General features: G+C 47.3%; 1 protein-coding gene across 1 annotated transcript; it reads right to left on the reverse strand.

Annotated features, from left to right (window-relative positions):
• Positions 1-4,327: 4,327 nt before the first annotated feature.
• LOC102574306 (cytochrome b-c1 complex subunit 1, mitochondrial) lies at positions 4,328-17,930 on the reverse strand. The gene is made up of 13 exons (XM_014596581.3): positions 17,823-17,930; positions 17,109-17,249; positions 15,332-15,418; positions 13,007-13,136; positions 11,861-12,059; positions 10,448-10,527; positions 10,142-10,257; positions 9,673-9,816; positions 8,637-8,797; positions 7,475-7,560; positions 6,864-6,952; positions 5,848-5,923; positions 4,328-4,586 (listed from the first exon to the last, which is right to left on the reverse strand). Exons 1-13 carry the CDS (start codon positions 17,892-17,894, stop codon positions 4,522-4,524), a joined length of 1,446 nt encoding a protein of 481 aa, XP_014452067.1. The 5' UTR covers positions 17,895-17,930; the 3' UTR covers positions 4,328-4,521.
• Positions 17,931-19,621: the final 1,691 nt, after the last annotated feature.

Consider the following 19,621-nt stretch of genomic DNA (forward strand, 5'->3'; position numbering starts at 1 on the left):
AGGGGCTCACTTCCTTCAAGGTGATAGAGAAATCTCTACCAGGCAGAAGGGAGCTCAAAATCCTCCCCCCCCCCATTCCTTTGCTGCCAGATGGCAGGAGCAGAGCTGTAGAGCTGAGTTCAGTGTTCACATAAGGACATGACTATCCCGCGCAATGGACTTAAGGGTAGTTCCCTGCTGGGTGGAGCACTTGCACCCTTCTCTTGGGCAGCTTGTCTATTTGCAGTTACGGTGCTGTCTAGCCCTGGGTTACAGGCTGCCAAGGGAAGGCCCTGGGCTTTCTGTCTCTCTAGGAACAGGAGCCAGATGCACTGTGGTGTGCAAAGCAGACTAGCAGTCTCCCCCTATGACACCTTCTTGGTGGCTGTGATGAACACTGGCTGCCTGGCACAATCGGATTCACCCTCCTGGTAGCCAGAGTCAAGAGTAGCTCTGCAGTAGCAACAGTGGAGAGATTGCTGGCTTAGGCAAGAAGGGGGATCTAGGAGCTCTCCTAAGAGCTCTCAGGAGCAGATGGGGAACAAGGACAAGCCTTTCTTGTTGTGGCTGCCAGGTTTCCTGAGGACAGGCACAGCTCTGCCTCTATGATTAGCATCAGCAGTCCTTTCCAAAGGGGGATAATTTATTTCAGGTGAGGCAATTATCAAGAATTGGCTGCAAGGAACCATCACTTGGCAGGAGACAGAATTTCCAAACAGGCAGCTCAGGGATTAAAAGAGCTGCTTATGTTGAGGCAGAACGTCCCTGCCCAGCTGCCCCTCCCACCACCATGTCAGCTCCTGCTTTATGGTTATTGCTGCTATGAGCCCTTTATGCAGAAGTGCTCAGCTGAGGCTGCAGAGGGCTCTTAACAGGAAAGTGGTCCCGCCATCCTCTGTCCTGGCCTTGTGCACCGGGGGTCCATCCCAGGCAGGAGTCACAGCTCCAATGAAGCCGTAACCAGTTACATGGCAGAGGACATATCCCACACCTCCAGCAGTCACATACATCTTCTCTGAACAGCTGTGGACTAGCAGTGCCCATGCCCTGCCTTCCCTCCCCACTGCTGCTGATCCACACTGGATGTTGCAACTTATTCTTGCATCCTTTCTGTCAAACAAGCCCCACATTTTCCAGCTTCTTGGGTTAAATGAGGCTCCTCCAAAACCTGGACTCTCACAGATTGAGGTTGCGCTAGTGGAACAGCAGGGAACAGAGTTCAGTAGCTCATCAAGTAGCAGCAGGGACCCTGCCAACTAGTTTAGTTTCATCTCCCTTCTCACTAGAGAACCCAGATGCCAAGTACCTGATGACTCAGCAATCCACTGACCGCAGCTCAGGATTCTCACGCCCCTTGAAGAAGGAGCAACAATCCATTGCAAATTAGATGGTAAAAGCTTTTACATACCCACCACTGGGCTTCTCCACAGGCATCCAGCCTTGTTGGGAATATGAGACCAAAGACCAAGGAGAAAGAGAAGGACGAGGAAGATGGGTAATCCGTCTTACAGCTGGGCTGTTCTGCCCACTCCTAGCACTTCTGAAAGCACCGAGCTCCAAGATGGCGAGATCCCAGCAGCACCTCAGGGCAGAACCTGCCAAACTCCTCAGCCTGAACAGCAGCAACGAGGTGTCTACGACCATTAAAACATGCCAAGTCAAACATCACTTACCAGCTCCTGCAGCTGCAGAACACCAGACTGAGCTCTGTTTATGGCCATCAGTCTCTGCAATGGTTTCTAAACCCGGGAGATCAGAGAATTTCAGATCCCTGCATGGATTACGAACTTCAGAGGAATACCATGTGGTGGCCTATAAGTCAACTGGAGGTAGACAGCTACAACCTCTCGGCTGGATTCAGGGACAGGTCCACAGCCCTAACCCAGAGCAATACCAGCAACGTGCTCTGAGTTATGGACTGCTAAAGCTAAAACAGGTCAGAAGTTCTTTTTTACCCAGCATGTCATTGAAACGTGGGACTCGCTGGCACCAGTGGGTGCTGACAGTTTAGCCAGATTCAATAAGGGATTGGACACATTCTTAGAGGAAAGGGACATCAGAAGCTATTGAGTACAGGAGTCAGGGGTACAGCATCTGAATCAGAGCTTCCTAGACCTTAAATGCTGAAGGCTGCAAGTGAAAGGAACCATGGAAAAAAACTTGGTCACCCCCAGTTGACTCTCCCTTTCATCTGCTACTGTGTGATACAGGAGACTGGGCAGATGGACCTGGGCGCTGACCTGGTAAACAGCAGTTCTTGTATTCATAGGTTCTGCGTACAGAAAACAAGCTCTACAGAGCAGGCTGGGAGTCTGCCACCCCAGAGTACATCATGGCTTGTTGTGTAAGGATGACCCTCACTTCTGAGCAGGCAGCTCCAGTGGAGGAAACCGTCACCCAAAAGGCTTTGTAAGCAACACCAGCCAGCCTCAGCACTCTCCCCCTCTCACTACCCCACCCCCCAGGTTCATTGGAAGCATAAGACTATAAGGCAATGAGCTCTTTGTTGCTTTCCATTACTGTAATTTTCTCAAAGAGAATCAGGGTCTAACTGCAACCACAAACTAAGGTGGGAACCTTTATTGGTTCCACAGCCTTTCAGGCAAAAATGAGCTTGTTCTTAGTTCCTCGGTCCTTGACGGGCACAGAACGAGCCAGAGCTTGCGATGCACACCAGTTTTAATTCAAACAGCATCAGGGCGATTTAACAGTTTCAAACTTGCCTACTATGTGCCAAGAGTTCAGACACAGCAGCTCTGCCATTTAGGATCTGGATTCCATGCAAACAGCTTTACTGGCTGGAGCCGTCTCAAGTTATGTGACTAATTGTTGGAAACATTTGGGTTATTTTTAAAGTCCACTTGTCAGGGCAGATGTCTGGAAGTTAAACGAGAATCCCAAGGATAATTATCCAATGAACAAGACTATGTTGGAATTTAAGAGATGGAGATGTGATGACCTAGCGCCACCTCGTGGGAAGCCCCTGTCAACACTTCTATAAAGGCACACCCTGGGTTTGGCCGTGTGATGTGGTTTTCAAACATGACCCAGTAATTTCATTGCATTGGATTGACAACCAAGATTATAAAGTCCTCAAGCACAGGAAGCATAGCACAGACAGCAGGGCAAGCTTCTTCCATGCTGCCCAGGTGTCTTCCCCTTGGCTTTCATGGCTGTCACCAAAAGAGGACAGATTGCTGTCCTGGGGCTTTGTCTGATGACAACACTTGGTCCACTAGGAACCATACTGCAGCTGACAGGTCAAAAAGCTGAGGCGGAGACAAAATCTGGCATAGCACAGTTTGGCTGTATTCAGCCAGCAGCCACAAGAGGAATCCAAGGGAATGGGATGGTATGCTGCTAGGCAGGAAGAGGGTGAAGAGGTAGGGGAGCACTTGGCAAGTAAGCTGGAGCTGTGAATGCAGCCTTCAGGTAACTGAAGCCCTCTAGACTAATCTATTGCTCTGAATACAGATAGAAACAAGTAACAATTTCAGCCTCTTCCCTGTGCCAAGTTGTCTGCTCAAATGACTTTGTACATGGCTCAGGGCAGAGTGAGAGAAGTGCAAGTTAGTGAAGCTGAACCACAAAGCACAATGCTAACACTGTCCTGAAGAGCTCCTGCCTATCTCACTGGGTCTCTGTAACCTTTTCCCTTACTGCTCTCAGCTGCAGCCAGTGGCTTGCTGAGTGTTCTTAAAACAGCCACTTGCTAATTCTAGCCCTCTCTACGCAGAAGACAAGAGGGCAAATAATAAAGCAATCCTTTGGTCTATGGGCCAAGCAGGACAGTGGCAGCAAACAAAAACTATTCTGTTTCTAACCACTCTAAAAGTCAGTCTTCTAGCATTAAAGCTTCTTGGAGACAGTCATCCTTCTCTTCTGAGCTGGAGCCATAAATAGGAGGAAAACAGCCTGGTCCACCAGGCTGTAGAAGTTACTGAGCGGGACAACAGGAGTAGCTCACAACTAAGTGAAATCCTCTTCAGATTGTCTTAGAATGGAAGAAAGAAATCCAGGACAGTTTGTGGGGACTGGCCAAATACTCAAACCTCAGAAGGAGACTTTATAAGATTCCTTCTCCATGGCCATGGCCTGTGCACAGACCCAGACCTACAACTGCCCTGTTCTTCTGATCTCACATTTACTGGCCTGCAAAAAAGCTGAAGTGTTAACTCAGGACATCACAAAACTCTGCATCGCCCACTGGAGCTCTGCTACTTCAGTGGTAAACTCACTGGTGCTCACACAAGCCTAGTATCATCAATTTGGATATACCCCTTCTGCCTAAATTGAATGGCTTCCATCCCAGCTCAGAGGCACTGCCATAAACACTCAGGAGAGCCAATTCCTTTTAAATTATATTTATTTTGCTCTTTTTGTTACAGGTTTGAACACAGTTGAGGAGACAAGCGCTTCCACACCAACTTTAGCAACAGCCACTTTGCCGCTGCCAGCCAGAACATTCCCACAGGCACAACCCTTGGAGCCGCTTCGTAGCCCACTGGATCTCTATTACCATTCTTCGGGGGGGGAGGCAGCCTATAAACGGACCCAGTACATGCCGCTGCGGATACGGTTGTAGTCAGACAGCTGTTCAACAGGACCTGAGCAAGCAGAACAGAATCAGTCACTTGAGACACAGCAAGATCCACATCAGCATCTCGGTTCTACTGTGCTGACACGATGATGTTGTAGCAGATACAGGAAGCAGCTCAAATTCAGGATATTTATAAAGTCCTTGCGCAAGTTTAAACTTTAATAACTTTAAATCTACACATGATAAAAGTAAACTGTAAACAGCGATTGAAAGCATAATTTACTAGGTTTTTAGCATAGTGCAAGCTATGCGTAAGGTAAGGATCACAAATGCAATTCGTGAAATCACTCAGCAGCAACTGGAAAATGTTTTCTATGAGTTAGAAAATTGGACTGAACAATGTATCACAAAAGATGGTGGTTATGTTAAAGTCTAGAAATTTTAGCTGTATCGTGTTAAAACAATTAATTATGCTTTCAATTGCCATTTACAGTTTGCTTCCATCATGTGTACATCCAAAATCATTAAAGTTTAAAATTACACAAAGACTTTATAAAACACGCTGTATAATGTGAAACCTGCTCTGCAGAGGGTGATGGACATTCTTCCCCAAGAGGGATTATGAACCATTACTAACTATTAAACATCAGCTGCTGCTGCATTACACTGCTGTAGCATGCCAAATAGATTCAAGCCTTCACCTGAAAAAACAATCCAGTAACAGGATAAAGCATAAGCCTCCAGACAATAACTGGATGATGGTTTGTGCCAACTTGTCAGTTGTCTGGAAACCCCCTTTTTCCAGCGGCTCTGCTCTGAAGCTCCAACTTCACTCTGGAGAGAGCTGTATGGAACAGGCGAGGGAGCGGAGCGGAGCTGGCAGGTTCTTCCACAGAAACATCTCTTTGGCCAGACAGACATGCCGGAGCAGCACAAGGTGCTTATCCCACTTATTTCTTCAGACATCACCTGATTTGGCCCCCAAATGAGGAACATTTGGCAGCCATCACTGCAGCCCCACCCAGATGGGAGCGCCATTGTTAATCACATCTCGCCAGCCTGTAACAAGGTGGGAGCAGCTAAGAGCCACTGTACTAGCACCTGTGCCTGGATTTTATGATCCCACTGAACATGCTACAGCATATCTGATGTACAGAGGCAAGGCAGATGCTAGGGAACATACTGGCACAGCTAAGCGATGAGATGAGAACATTCTCCATGCCACCTTCTACAGGAAGCTGCTTATGCCCTTAATACAATGACCCATCCCAGTTAGCTACTTTTCTGACACCTCAAAACCGTTGTATGCCTACGTCCAGGTCACTTACCAAATGCTGCCACTGCCGGGCATTTGTCGTAAATGTATTTGCTGCAGACCTCACTCAGCGTTGCAGCATCCACAGCCTAGTGGAGAGAGAGAGTTCTGAGAGCAGATTCTAACTGGTGACAATAGGATTTAACAATGTGCAGGACAGCTTCCCAATTAAAAACATTCCTTTTGGCAGATACAGATGCCAGTCCATAATGCTGCCCACACTATAAACTGTACACATACAGGGCTGTGAAATTAAGCCTCTATATGGCTGTAGTGCAATTTCAGCCTATCATCACAGCTGACAGCAGAAATTTGAGACAAACACTGGAAGTGACTAGGAGCCAAAAGGACGGATTTTGGAGAGAACATTTCAAAAGGAGGCTGGACAAGCACCTCACTGAGCTCATTCGAGCCCAATTACCTCCTGCCCAAAGCAGGGGACTGGACTTTACCATCTTATTGGTCCATTTCGGGCTTTCTATTCTATGACTTCCTCATGATGACCCAGCTGTCCTTGGTCAGAAGGTTCAGTGCAACAGAAATACCAAGAAACATGAATTAAAGATCCCTTCCCCTCTTTCTGTTGGCCAGTACACTATTCTGTCTGGACTCTCACACACGCCATTTTTAGTTCAGGCTGCTGACTAGAAAAGATGTCTTGCCAATATATAATCCAGTGAGATCTTTGTTGCTGGCCATCTCCTGAGAAGCAGTTTCACTCAAATGAGCTCCAATCACTCTAACCACAGATACTCAAGTCACTTGCCATAGCCCTATGTAGTACCACTACCCTACAAAAACTGAACCAACAGCCAGCCATGGGGTGCAGGGAGGAAAATTAAAACAAGGACATGCACATGGCTCTGTCTTTGACATTTCCAACCTACTTATTACAGTTGACTAATCTTATGAGCCAAAGGCAGAGCCAGAGTCAAGCAGCTCTGCTAAAACAGATGTAAGCAATGTGCCCAGAAACAAAGGCAACTGGGGAAAGCTCAAGGGGCCCAAGGAGAACAGACTGACACATACAGCAATTCTGGCATCCCACTCTGCCAAAGGTATACGGCGTCCATAATTCAAGAGTTGGCTCCCAATGTTCTCACACACTGGAGTGGTACCTAGGAGAGATGCAGGTATGTTAGGGAAGGCCTTAACACTGAGCAAGGCATTCCAAAGCCTTCCAGCATTTCACAGCCTAACCATCAGTCCAGAGGACTACACCAACCAAAGCATTAGCTGACATCCAATAAAGTGAGAGTCCATGTTCTCCTTTAGATGGCCATTTCAGGCAGCTCGTAGTAGGGAGCGGATACATGCCTTAACACTTGCACTGCTGACGCCCCTAACAGATGGCTTGGATAATAAGTAAAATCCATTTGATCTCGGTCTTCCCTTTGGCAGGACTCACAAGACAGCTTCACCGGCAGGCTGCTCAGGAGAGGTTGACATATGCATGGGCAGCATGAAGGCCTACAGGCTAGAACTCAGGTGCTTCAATAAGACAGGAACCACAGACACTGTGGGTCAGGATGGAGAGGAGCCTTGCACAACACCTGCCACAGTTTCCCGATTTCACGGAGACCACATTCAAGAGCCGTTTAAAAGATAAAAAAATAGCAGTGCCCTCCCACAGAACGTACCATTCAGCTGAGCCACCAAAGCATTGCGAAGGATGTTCTTGGCTCTCTTCAGCTCCGAGTCTGTTGTACTAGTGCACAAACGCATCCTGTACAGGAGACAGAGCAAACGGGGGGCTCTCAGGGACCTCCTAACAGTCATGAGAACTGAATCCTCCGTCTACAGACGAGATTCATATTAAATCCCATTCTTTCCCTTGGGACCTCCAATCTTGCATTAACTGGACATTTGGACTTGTGATGAAGACAAGTATTCACTAGCCTGTCTTAGTCTTCACTACCCACTATTGCACTGAAGAGCCCAGAGACCCAGAAGAGTTTACAGAGGGTAGGTGGGGAGTGAAGCATCAGCTAACACCTTTCAGGTTGGAGTCACAACTACAAAGGCCTTAACGCATCCCACCAACTGATTGTCCAAGCACCTTATAAAACCCCTAGCAGCCAGATGCAGAGCTGAAAATGCCAAAGGATTCCAATTGCTGACGTTCCCATGCAGTTTTGTAGGGCTCAAGTGTTAACTTCCTTCTCCCAACCCAAAAGTAAGCTCTGGAACAGGGACTGGCTCTTGCTCAATTTGTATGGTACGCAGCCTAGAGGGTCTCTAGTCCCATCTGGAAAAAAAAAATCAAGGCACTAGGTAGGGCATAAATATATTCTGAGAAAAAAAGATGAGCCAAACAACGTGCCAAAACCCTTCCAGACCTGGCACCAAGTGGTTTCCGATACCTGGGGTTTTTGTTTTCTGACTGGTAAATCTGAATTCAGAACCACCTCCTGCTTAAATTTTCCAAGTGTAACAAGTAGTAGAAGAGTAATACTCATCAGATCATTTGTGTTTGCTTTGTCACCCCAAAGGAAATAAGACACCCAAACATGTTAGACTGACTAGCAGCCCACTGGAATAGAGAGAGACCACAGCCAACATTCAATGAAGTGAGGGCAAAATAAGCAAAAGAATAATTTAACAGGATATCAAGAGCAGGCTTCTGGTTCCCTGAGCAACCACTTCAAGTCTTGCTACTAGGGCTAGATAACCCACGGTCCAGATTTTTATCAAGATGCCCATGTGGGTTTGGATTCGCAAGGACCCAAGGAACCTCTACCACCTCTAGGCCCATGAGTGGGACTGACCCCATGCAGAAAGTCTTGACCAAGTTACACTCACCATTCACCCTGACAAAAAAGCATCATATCATCTAATTTCATACGGTCACTAACAAAATATATGCCAAAGAGGCTTGTGTCTGAGTAGCAGGTGTTGAAACTCTGGAAGCTATGGCAGAGCTCATTCTCCACTGCGTATACAGCCAGCCTGCTGGATTGATTCTGCAAGGAAATTAAAACTGTCAGCCATTCAGGCTCTTGCAATACCAAAACCAGCTCCCAATTCCCTCCCACAGAGCGGGTACAGCACCAAGAAAGCAAACGAACCACAGCATATAAAAAGGGACCAAGGGACAGCTTGACTCAGAAAGGCTCTCAAGGTTGTCCCCCAAGGTGAAAAAAAGCATAGGATGCAGCCTTCTTGAAGGCATCACATCCCAAACCTCCTTTCCCCTCATAAGAATTGACTGAGAAGCCGGTACCAACTGCTGTTTATGAAGAGCACCATAAGGCAGGTGGGGGATTCATGGGAAGCGGCCTTGAATTTGGGTCAGTGGTGTGCAAAGGAAGAAGGGTTCTTTACAGGGACGAGAGCTACAGCCTGGGGTTTAAAAACAAGTTCTCAAGGCATTTTAATTTCAAGGCATGATTGAATCATAGGGATACACATTAGCTGGCTTTTCTTTACTATCTCCATTAATGGAGATCATTTTGTCCCTGCTCCACAGACAAGGGATCACTGGGGTGGAAGGACCCTGCTGGGCACCCTCCTCAAAACTTGCTGGTACACATCACAAAAATGCTCTGAGACAGGCTCATAACAGTTGTGCCTACAGCATGTCTGCAATACCTTCCTGATGCATCCCACAGAGTACAAGAATCATCCCAGATCAGCTTTATTTGCACCAAATCCTGCACTTCGCATTCATAAGCACAAGCTCTATTTTCCAAAAAACATCTCAGAATTAGAATGCAACCCACACAATATCTGGCATCTCCTCAGATATTCCTGGGAATATTCCCCACAGTAATTCTGCCCAAACACTATAGTAAAATGGACTGTCCAAACTCCCCTGCTGCACTGCCAATTCTCTTACCGTGCCACCTCCAAAGGTGCGGTCATAGCGTCCAATGATACAATTAGCTAGAAGGAGGGCAATATTGTCAGGACTCGCCCATCCAGGGCCCTCTACTGCAAAAGTGACGTGAGCCAGGGGAACGTCATCATCTCTGACACGGACCTGCAAGGGATCAGGGGATCCAGATAAGGATAAGCAAGGACTTCCCTGGAGTGTGATGTGAAGCATGGCTTCCAGGTTAAGGGACAAGACACCACAGGTTCAAGTCTCCATTAGGAGGCTGATGCAAGTGGCAGCCTCCATCCTTAATGAATTGTGGTTACATCTAAAACCACCACACTTGGCCAGCCTCAGTGCACTGCAGCCCCATGCTGAGGCGCCACCTCCTCATGCAACAGCTACACAATTTTAGAGGGATTTCATCCTGTAAGGGATCAGAGGCCAATTTTGCAAACGTGTACTTTGGGCTGAGCCACGAAGAACTTACGTCGCTCCCAGTGAAGCGGCAAGGTGACAGGATAGGGACTGCATCCTCCTTGTATTTAAAGGGAATTCCACTTAAATGCTGCTTAGCAAGGTCTACCAGCTCTTTGTGAGAAACACCTGGCAAGCAGAAGAGAGAGAATAAGAAATCCATAAAGCTGCATAGGCCTCCAAATTAAGGAAAAAAATACACTGCTTTTATGTGCTTTATAAGCAACCCAGAGCCCCATATGACAGCAAAAGCTTAGCACTGTAAACAGCACTCTGGCAGTACCATGGCTCCTTAGAAGAACAGGAAATGGGGGCTTACCTCCAGCAGCTGCCAGGACCATGCGAGGAGCCTTGTAGTGAGTGTCAATGTAGCTAGTTAGATCTGCACGAGTCAGAGACCTAAAGAACACAAGAAGTGTTCATATTCCAGCAGCCCAGGGGATAGGGATGATGGTGAATGAGGGGTGGGGGCAATCAAGCCAACCTCCACCCCCCAACTTTCTTGGTTATAGAACAATCCTTTCCAGAAATCTGTTTGCACAAATCTTCTCCCATGCCATAACTCTCAGGACCAGAATAGGATGCTGAACTAAAAAGCTAGATGTTAAAAATCAAATGTAGACCAGATGAGTGTCAGAAGTCACTCACAGATGGCTTCTCGGTACCCTCTGTGAATAAAAATGGAAGTCTCCATCCATTCATCCAGTGGCTGACAACCTTTATGAGTCACAAGCCAGAACCCAACCCTGGTTTGGTGTGGGCTTGGTGGTTTCAGCAGTGAGCCCACAGCAGGGATAGAGGTTGCTTCTGCCTGCGCTGAGGCCAGGCAACTGGGAGCTGCATCTGTGCCTCCACTGCTTCTCCCAGCCCCCGGCTCAGGCGCAAGTGCAGCTTCTAGCTATTAGGAAATGGAGGGAGGGCTAGGAAACAGGAAGCTGCATCTGTGCTGCTTCTGCTTCCCCTTCTCCCTGCCCTCCCTCCCCCACTCCACCCCTCCCAGCTGCAGCACAGGTGCTGCTGGAAGCTGGGCAGCCCCAGCTCAGATCCCCATGAGCCCAGTGTGCCTGTACTGTAGCTGGTGACAGGGAGGGGGAAGAGGAGCAGTAGCAAAACAGATGCAGCACCTCACTGCCCAGCCCCAGCATGGATCTGGCTCATGGGCTGTATGTTATTGACCCATGTACTTGCTAATTGGTAAGTGCCAGTTCAGGGTCACTACTAGAGAGACCAAATTAAATGAGCATGGAACACAATCCTCTCTTAGCAGGCTTCCATCTCACTGAGGCCTGAAGCACAGTGTTGGAAATACTCGAGAGAAGCTTATGTCGCACTGTTTGTGCCAAGCCTACCTTGAGGCTACAAGATGTCACCTGCCAGTACCTGATACTCCAGCTTTTGCAGGCAGCGGGAAGTAGGGACTTGAGTTAAAACAAGTCCATGATGAAGATATCAGTTAAGTGCATAGCACTGTCCACCTTGGACAAAAGGCACAGGAAGGCTCCCTTGTATACTGGTCTGTCACAGGCACACTGTTGCCAATAAAGATCTTTTTATTTTCTCAGTACACAGATCCATGTAGCTGATGTTGTACACTTCCTCTCTCATTTAGTTCAGCGATATACACCCAAAAGGAACTGCTTAGCTTCCCAACTTCAGTCTAACAGCGGAAAAAAAAACTGCTTCAAGGTGTATATAGTACCCCAACCTGAAACTGTTTGCACGTGTTGCTCACTTTATGTTCTCGGTGGTCCCCTCAACAGTGCGAGCCAATGGAGTTCCTTGGTAAGCAGTGGCATGAAGGTAATCAAACACAACATCCGTCAAGTTGGTGTCAATTTCCTGCATCTCCTGAAGGATGGTGTTTCGCTCCTTCTCGATCTGCGAATCCTCCAAGCCACAGTTCTGCACAACATCGGCCAGAATCTCAACAGCTACAACAGGCACATACACAAAAGGATTAATGTTAGCAATCCCTTAACCTGGCCACAACATAATGCAATAGAAATCAGGACAGGAAACTGAGGACAGCTCAGAATTTGAAGGAAAAAGTGACACATAAGAATGTTCTAATGGGACCCTGGGGCTCAGGAAGGTAGAGATACTGGAAAACAGCAGTGGGAGAAGGTCAGTGGGACACAAAGGGCTTATTCAGTATCTAGTTACATAGGGTCAAGTCTTTGTCTACTGTCTTCAAGACAAACTGTAATATTTTCAACTCACAGACTTTGCCACATTACAAGTCACTCCCAAAGTCTGGTGCAACATATTGCATCTGCCAAGCAGGGACAAGAAGAGCACTACAGCTTGGGAGTGCACTTGCAGGATGGGTGGGGTAGGGAGGCACGTATTAAAGGCAAGGTGTATTGGCAGTAATGTGGATAGCACTTGTAGACTTCACTACAACAACATTTGGTTACAGCCAGGGCTATGGATTCTTGCACTTGTAGGAAAAAGCAAACCTAAATCTGTGCATGAAAGCACAGAGCTTAAAGCTATATTGCAAACAGAACCCAGAAGAGCTATATTGTGCATTTCTGACTCAAAGTATTAATGGCTCAATAGTACTCATCTTCCCAATTCCACAATATTTCAAAGGACAACTGACATCCTTCCACTGGCATTATTAATACCAAATGCTGAATGGCAGGAGAATAGACTACAAAGGATAATTGTAAGAGAAAATGAAGCTGAAGACTAGGGGCACCGTTAGGTGGGTATGCACTTTCCAATGACCTATAAGAATGTGTATGTGCCCAGACCACCTAACCACTACCTGAATTGCGGCTGTACCCACAGGCTCCTTAGAGAAATGCAAAAGAGAACACTTTCTTTGTCCTCAGGCTTTAAGTCAGAGTGAACAGTCCCATAGTAACACCACCTTTGGGTAGGTCCTTGGGTAAAGCTTTTATGAAGTAGGCCGTCTGCTCCCGAGAGGTGTACCCATTGAGGTGGGCTCCTATGCTTTCCACTTCTTTTTCAAAGGTGGCACAAGGACGTTTCTTTGTGCCCTAAAAAACAAACAAACACCAGATACATGCAATGAAAACTAGCTAGATTTTGCAATATCTATTGGCAAACTAAACACTACATCAATAGCATTCATGCGGTTAAGTTTCCAGTTTTTAAAAGGAACTAGAGCACTAACGTATCACAGGACTACTCACCAGTTGAACTATTTCTAGTAAAAGGTAGGGAAGTAGGAATACCACTGTACAAGAGTGTGTGGTGACCTCAGGACCACTGCATATAGTTCTAGTAACTCAGGTGCAAGAAAAATGAATTCAAACTGGACTGGGGTTAGAGAGGTTACTAGGATGATTGTGGGAATGGAGACCTTAGAACGGGCTTGTTTGGTCTTGCAAAACAAAAGCTGGAGGATAACTACTATTAGTCGGGAAAGAGATATTAACACTGGAAGACAACGTTGACAAGGCAGCATGGGTATGAACTGGCCATAAATTTATGCTGGAAATTAGAAGGTTTCTAGCCACAGCAAGGATGCTCTGGAAGAGTCTTCTGACAGAGGTCACAGAGGCAAAAGACCATCTAGATTAAGATGGAGTTTGACAGGTTATGAAAGGGATTACACAGTGGAGTTACCTGCAATGGTAGGAGACAGAACTAGATAATCCAGGAGGTCCTTTCCAGTCCTGTGCTCCTACGACTCAGCAGATGCATCTGCATTACAGCAAGTGTTGTTCAGCAGATGGCTGCCTCTTTAGAAAGGCTAGAAACTCACAGCCATACACAGCCATTCTTTTAACAGCCTTGTTCTTTTCATATTGGATAAGCATGAATACACATTTTTATGCAGGTTTCTCTAGTGTAAATAAATGTTGAGATCAGAAGGAAGTCTCCAGCCCCTCAAGTTCTCAAATGCTAAGCAGTGTTTCCTTTGACCTGAATTACATATCAGAGCAAACCACAGAATCTTTTCAGCCATCTTTATGTCCATAAAAAGATAAAGGGGCTGGTATCTCAGTTAAGCAAATAAGCTCTCTTAAAAGATGAAGCGATTTTTGTTGAAGTGGGCTAAATCAGTGTCATTCAAAATATTCTGGAATTCCCACAACAGTTCTCCTGTGCAACTGTCAGGATGCTGCACCCTTATCTTACATTTACTGGAGTCCCTAACTGTCATGGCAATGACTAGGAGCTCTAATCTCAAAGCTAACTGTACAACCCCACAACCAACATGTGAAACACTCTGGCAAGTTATGCACATGAATCCCACAAGCAATGACAAAAGCCATTGCTCTAAATTCTGCCCCTGCAAAGAATCAAGTCTGTACAAAGACTTCAAAACACTTTATCTGCAAACATGCACTAACATGGGATCGCCTCAATTTTTATTTCCTTCCAAGTATCTAGAGTAGTTTGTTTTCATATACATTATAACTGAGCCAGAGACCTGAATCAAGATTGGGATGCCACCATACTAAGTTCTCTATAGAGCCCTTTCCTTTTCACACAACCAAAGGTTGTATAAGATAGAGAACAAAGATGTGTGCGCATATTCTGGTGCTCAGAAACAGTAGATCAGGGGTTTTCAGCCTTCTGGTGGCAGCGGCCAGACACGGATCAGGGGGGCTTGCACACAGCAACAGCCGTTGCCATCTACGTCACTGTGCTGCCGCCACTACCCACTGCCCTGCTTTCCCATGGCTGGTTGCACTTGTGGCTCTGTGGCCTGCTGACGGGCCTCGCACCCAGCTAATTGTGTGCTGCCTGTCAGCAGCCTGCGGAGCCGTGTGTGCAACCGGCTGTGGGAAAGCAGTGTGCAGCAGTAGTGCAGGGTAGTGGATGGCAGCGGTAGCCACCACATACGAGCCCCCCCACCCCAGCAGGCACCTGTGCAGCCCACAGAGGGGCACCACTGCCCTCGCCCCTCCCCCAGCCCTGCTCCTGGGAGGCAGCAGCATGGGGTGACGGGTGGTGGAGCGCTGTCCCTGCCTGGTCGCATGTACCCCCTAGGACCTTTCCACGTACCCTAGGGGTATGCATATCCCCAGTTGACAACCCCTGTTGTAGATAGAAAAATCCAGTTCCTTATCACAGTCTTGACCCACCAAAACATGAGACAACAAAGTGAATAAAGAGAAAAAGAAATCAAGAGTGGGGCTCCAAAAAACCCAGTGTGATATATAAGTAACTGTCTTGGGCCAAGTCCCATGGCAGTTCCCAGCTCCAGTTACAATCTTACCTTGAATGCCAGATGTTCCACAAAGTAGCCTGCTCCATTGTTCTTTTCATTTTCATAGCGGCTCCCTACCTGGATCCACAAGCCCACCTGAGAAGAGAGATGCCCCAAGTAAATATGCTAAAGGAAATAATGCAAGCAAAAATTAATAAGCTTCCTACAATTTTTTTTTTGGGGGGGGGGGGGGGGGAGGGAAGAGGGTGTCACATATGCACACCCACTGGCAAGAGCATAACATAAGCATATAAAGGTCTCTATCTGTGGCCCCAGCCTTCAGTGTCTCATGAGAAACAATGCTGAGCAAGTACCATCAGATGTGGGTTTTCTGAAAAAATTTGAATTGGAAAATTTTCCAATGCTCTAAATAGAGAATGATCTGATTTAGCACATTTATTTGACTTACATTTAGTAAACAAAACTAAAAAAACACCTCCATATTAATTTTCTGTCTCAATAGCCACAAGTATTTGAACTGAAATATTTGATTAGGAAAAAAATTAAATGCAACACACTTAATGTGGTTTAAATGTTACATTCAAACAAATTCAAAGCTATGATATGCAGAGGTTTCCACTCATCTACTTCAGAGTTTAACCCTCTTCCACCGAGGTCCTTGCAGCACCTCCAGTTTCACTGTCACTAGCTGTAGAATCACTTGCATTACTTATTAGTTCCATTTCAGAATCAGATTGAGGCAAATCTGATTCAGAACTACCTGAACCATATTCTCTTTCGCTAAAGGATAGTTTTACTAATGAGTCTATGGGCAAGGGTAACTTATCATCACACTACATCTTTTTCACAAATTGTGCTTCTGTAGAATTGGAAAGAAGCAAGAGATTTTGAGAAACAGAAATAAGCTTAGCAGTGTGTTCATTTGGTTTTGATTTGACCTGCACAGTGAATTAGGTGAATTTATCCCTTGACTTTTTGGTTTGGATTATTATATGAGTGTATTTACCCTCCTGTTTACAAATCAATAAAACATATATGTACTCTCTCACACACTTCCTAGGGATAATCACCCGAAAAACAATAATTACAGCTTTGAAACTCAGACTTGCTAACACTGTATTGGCATCCAGTCATTGAAACAGTGAATTTTTAGAAATGGAAGGTTTCCCATGGAAAAATAAAGAACTGGAAAATTTTCTGCCTCACATCTCTGAGTACCATATTTGCAGGCAATGACACACTTTGCTCTCCTAATCAGCCTCAGTTTTAGCTTCTTAATTTTCCAGAACTAAAAACAAGACCAGATACATCTGGTGTCACACATGGGGACAATTATTTTGCATCATAGGTTTAAAAGATTACTTTATTTATGCCATGCATCTAGCAATGTTTGCTAATCTTCTCTCTCAATTTGTCCAAGTTGTATTCAACAATGAACAGCTGTCCTGCTCATACGAAAACTGTCTTCATTCAAAAAGCAGTATGGATGAGCAATCTGAACAGAGCACAAAAGTATCACTGGAAGCATTTTAGACTCATTCCAAAGCAAAGCAATCAATACCTTTTGCTACTGATTCCACTGACCAGGTTGTGACCCTAACAGCTAACAACAAAAGACAGACTACATCTCTGCTGAAAGAGGAAGTTAGTCTGAAGTCAGGCAAAGTAGACTTGAACCTTACAGACTAAATTTATAGTTTACCTCCTGCTAGATCTCTGCTGCCAATCTTGGTTCAAATAAAGGCTGTGCTCCTTTGAAAGTCGAGAAACTTGGTACAGAACTGAGTCATCCTAAAATAAACCCCGATTCCACCTTAAAAATTACCGTGCATGTAGGTTGGCCAGACTCCTCAGATGCCACACGGAGGCCATTGTCAAGAGTGGTGACCTGAGTCTCTGGAAGACTGTGGAGTACCTGGGCATAGGAAACTGCACTGCGATTCCTTGTTAAATTCAACAGGGCTGGCTAAAGAGAAAAACATGATCAAACTGTGACTCTCACAGCATAATATAGACTATCTTGCTTCTTTAAGCAAGAAATGCCCACAGGTGCCCAGGCAGGCCACTTCTCTGGGCAGATGTGATATCTTTTACTAGACCAACTGAGTATTTGGAAAGTTTTTTGCTAGCTTTTGGGCGCAATCACTCTTCTCCAGGCTGCCTACCCCACTCCACAGGCAGGCAGACAGCAGGGCACGACGGGTTGGCACTGCGTGGGGAAGGTGCAGCTCTGCCCCTCACTCCCCAGCCCCCGCCCCGGGGTGCTGCTGTAACCCCTCTGCGCCTGCAGCCTGCCGGCCCCGCAAGGGTTAACGCAGGCGGGCGCGGTGCCCCCCCTTTTGACGTCACCGAGCCCTCTCCGAACGTTCATCCCACTCTGCCCCCCCACGACGTTTCCATGGCGACCGCCGCGGGCAGCGACCCCATGACCTTCCCCGGCGCGAGGGCCCGGGCGTCCCCCCTCGGACCCGCTCCCCGCTGCCAGGATCCGCTCCCTCCGCCCCAGGTCCCCGCCCCGTCCCGAGCGGGCGGCGCTCACCGAGGAGCGGGGCCCCCGTAGGAGGACTCGGCCCGCGGCGCAGCCGGCCCGACACACAGAGGAGGCCGCCATCTTGCCCTACAGCGGCGAACTAGCTGGAGGAAACAACGCATGCGCCGGAAGAGGTCATGGGCAGGGAAGCACACATGCGCCAAAAGACGGGTGGCGCATGCGCAAAGAGCGAGGCAAAGGGGTACGCATGCGCAGAGGAGGTGCTGGAGGGGCGGCTAGGAGGTAGCCTAGGAGTGGGATGGGTGGGCGCGTGCGCGCTCCCTGCTGGTGGGAGGTGCGGCAAGCAGGGCTGCAGGAGGTGATGGAGCAGGGGGAGCTGCAGGGCCGGGAGCCTGCAGCAGCAGGAAGGTAACTTAAGGTAGCGTGTATGAGGCTATGTATGGCACAAAGCGAACTCAGTAGGCAAAGGCACGGTGCAAAACAGAGTGACCTCTGTTTTATTTAACAATCAAGATCATCATCAATAAAGGATCAGTGGGATCCCTGGGCTTGCTTGCCGGATGCAAACAGGTAATACTGAGGTGTGATGGTTGACAACGAGACTTGCAATGTGTTTCTCACGTCCAGCCTCCTCCGTCATTGCAGAGAAATCCACTTCACAAAGATAGGTAGATGGAAAAGGCAGCAAGGTCTTCAGAGCTAGGGTGCTGAGTTCTGGATATTAGTCCTTAATTTTAATCCAGGACGACAGAGATGAGGTTGCCTTGAACAATGTTTTAAGTCCTTTGTCACATGTTAACTCAAAGTGGTGGCAAGGACAACTCCTTGCGGGCATTCAGAAATGGATCACGGATCCACTGTTTCCCGATTCTCGGATTGTTCGGCGCCCGTATCCTCGCATAGCGACGCAGACAAACGTGAATTCAGTGCACGTGCTTTGATATGATTGACAATATGAATCACATCACTCAACACATACTTCAAGAATCAATCTTTGACTTGCCAACTTTTCGCGGTGAATTGCACAGTGGGTAGACTTACATTCAGGTGCCACTTCTTTTACCCTGGTCATGAAGCCAGAAAGCTTTCCAGTCATCATAGCAGCGCCATTGGTACAAAAAGTCCCACAGCTTCTTCTGAAAAATCCACAAAATTCTGGAACATGTCAAAGACTCCCCTATCCACATGTTTCCCCCAGGTTTTCGGCTTGGTTTTGAAGGCTGTGATTTTATCTGCCATTTTAAAAACAGATGCCATTCTCCCTTGCATCGAGAGAGTGAGTTTATTCAGTACCGTGAATATGTTGCTCAAATAAGTGAGCTTAACAAGCCAGTTCTTGTTATTGAAATGCACAGCTAATGGTGATTTTTTGTCTGAGACAAATCTCTGCAACTGCTTTCTTGATTCAAAGACTCTGGTCAGGGCCTTCCCTCTCGATAGCCAATGATATTCTGTATGCAGGAGAAGCTGCTTGTGTTCAGCGCCCATATCCTTGCATAGCGATGCGGACAAACGTGAATTCCGTGCATGTGCTTTGATGTGATTGACAGTGTGAATCACATCACTCACCACCTCATGTAGTTCAGGAGACAGTCTTCGACTTGCCAACATTTCGCCGTGAGTGGGGCTGGGGCAGGGGCTGCCCAGTTGGGGTGGGGCACAGGACTGAGCAGCGCAGGGATGGGGGGCGGCTCCTGGCACTGCGCGGGCCCTGGGAGGGCTTGGGGGGGCATGTGTCCTGATCTGCATGCAGGGCAGGATGGGCTGTGGCTGTGGGCTGGGCTGGGCTGGGCTCAGGGCAGGCAGCAGCGGCACTGAGAGGTTGCTTTGGGGGGACTACGGCAAAT

This window comes from Alligator mississippiensis, chromosome 12 (genome assembly GCF_030867095.1).
Source record: "Alligator mississippiensis isolate rAllMis1 chromosome 12, rAllMis1, whole genome shotgun sequence".
In the NCBI taxonomy this organism is placed as follows: domain Eukaryota; kingdom Metazoa; phylum Chordata; order Crocodylia; family Alligatoridae; genus Alligator; species Alligator mississippiensis.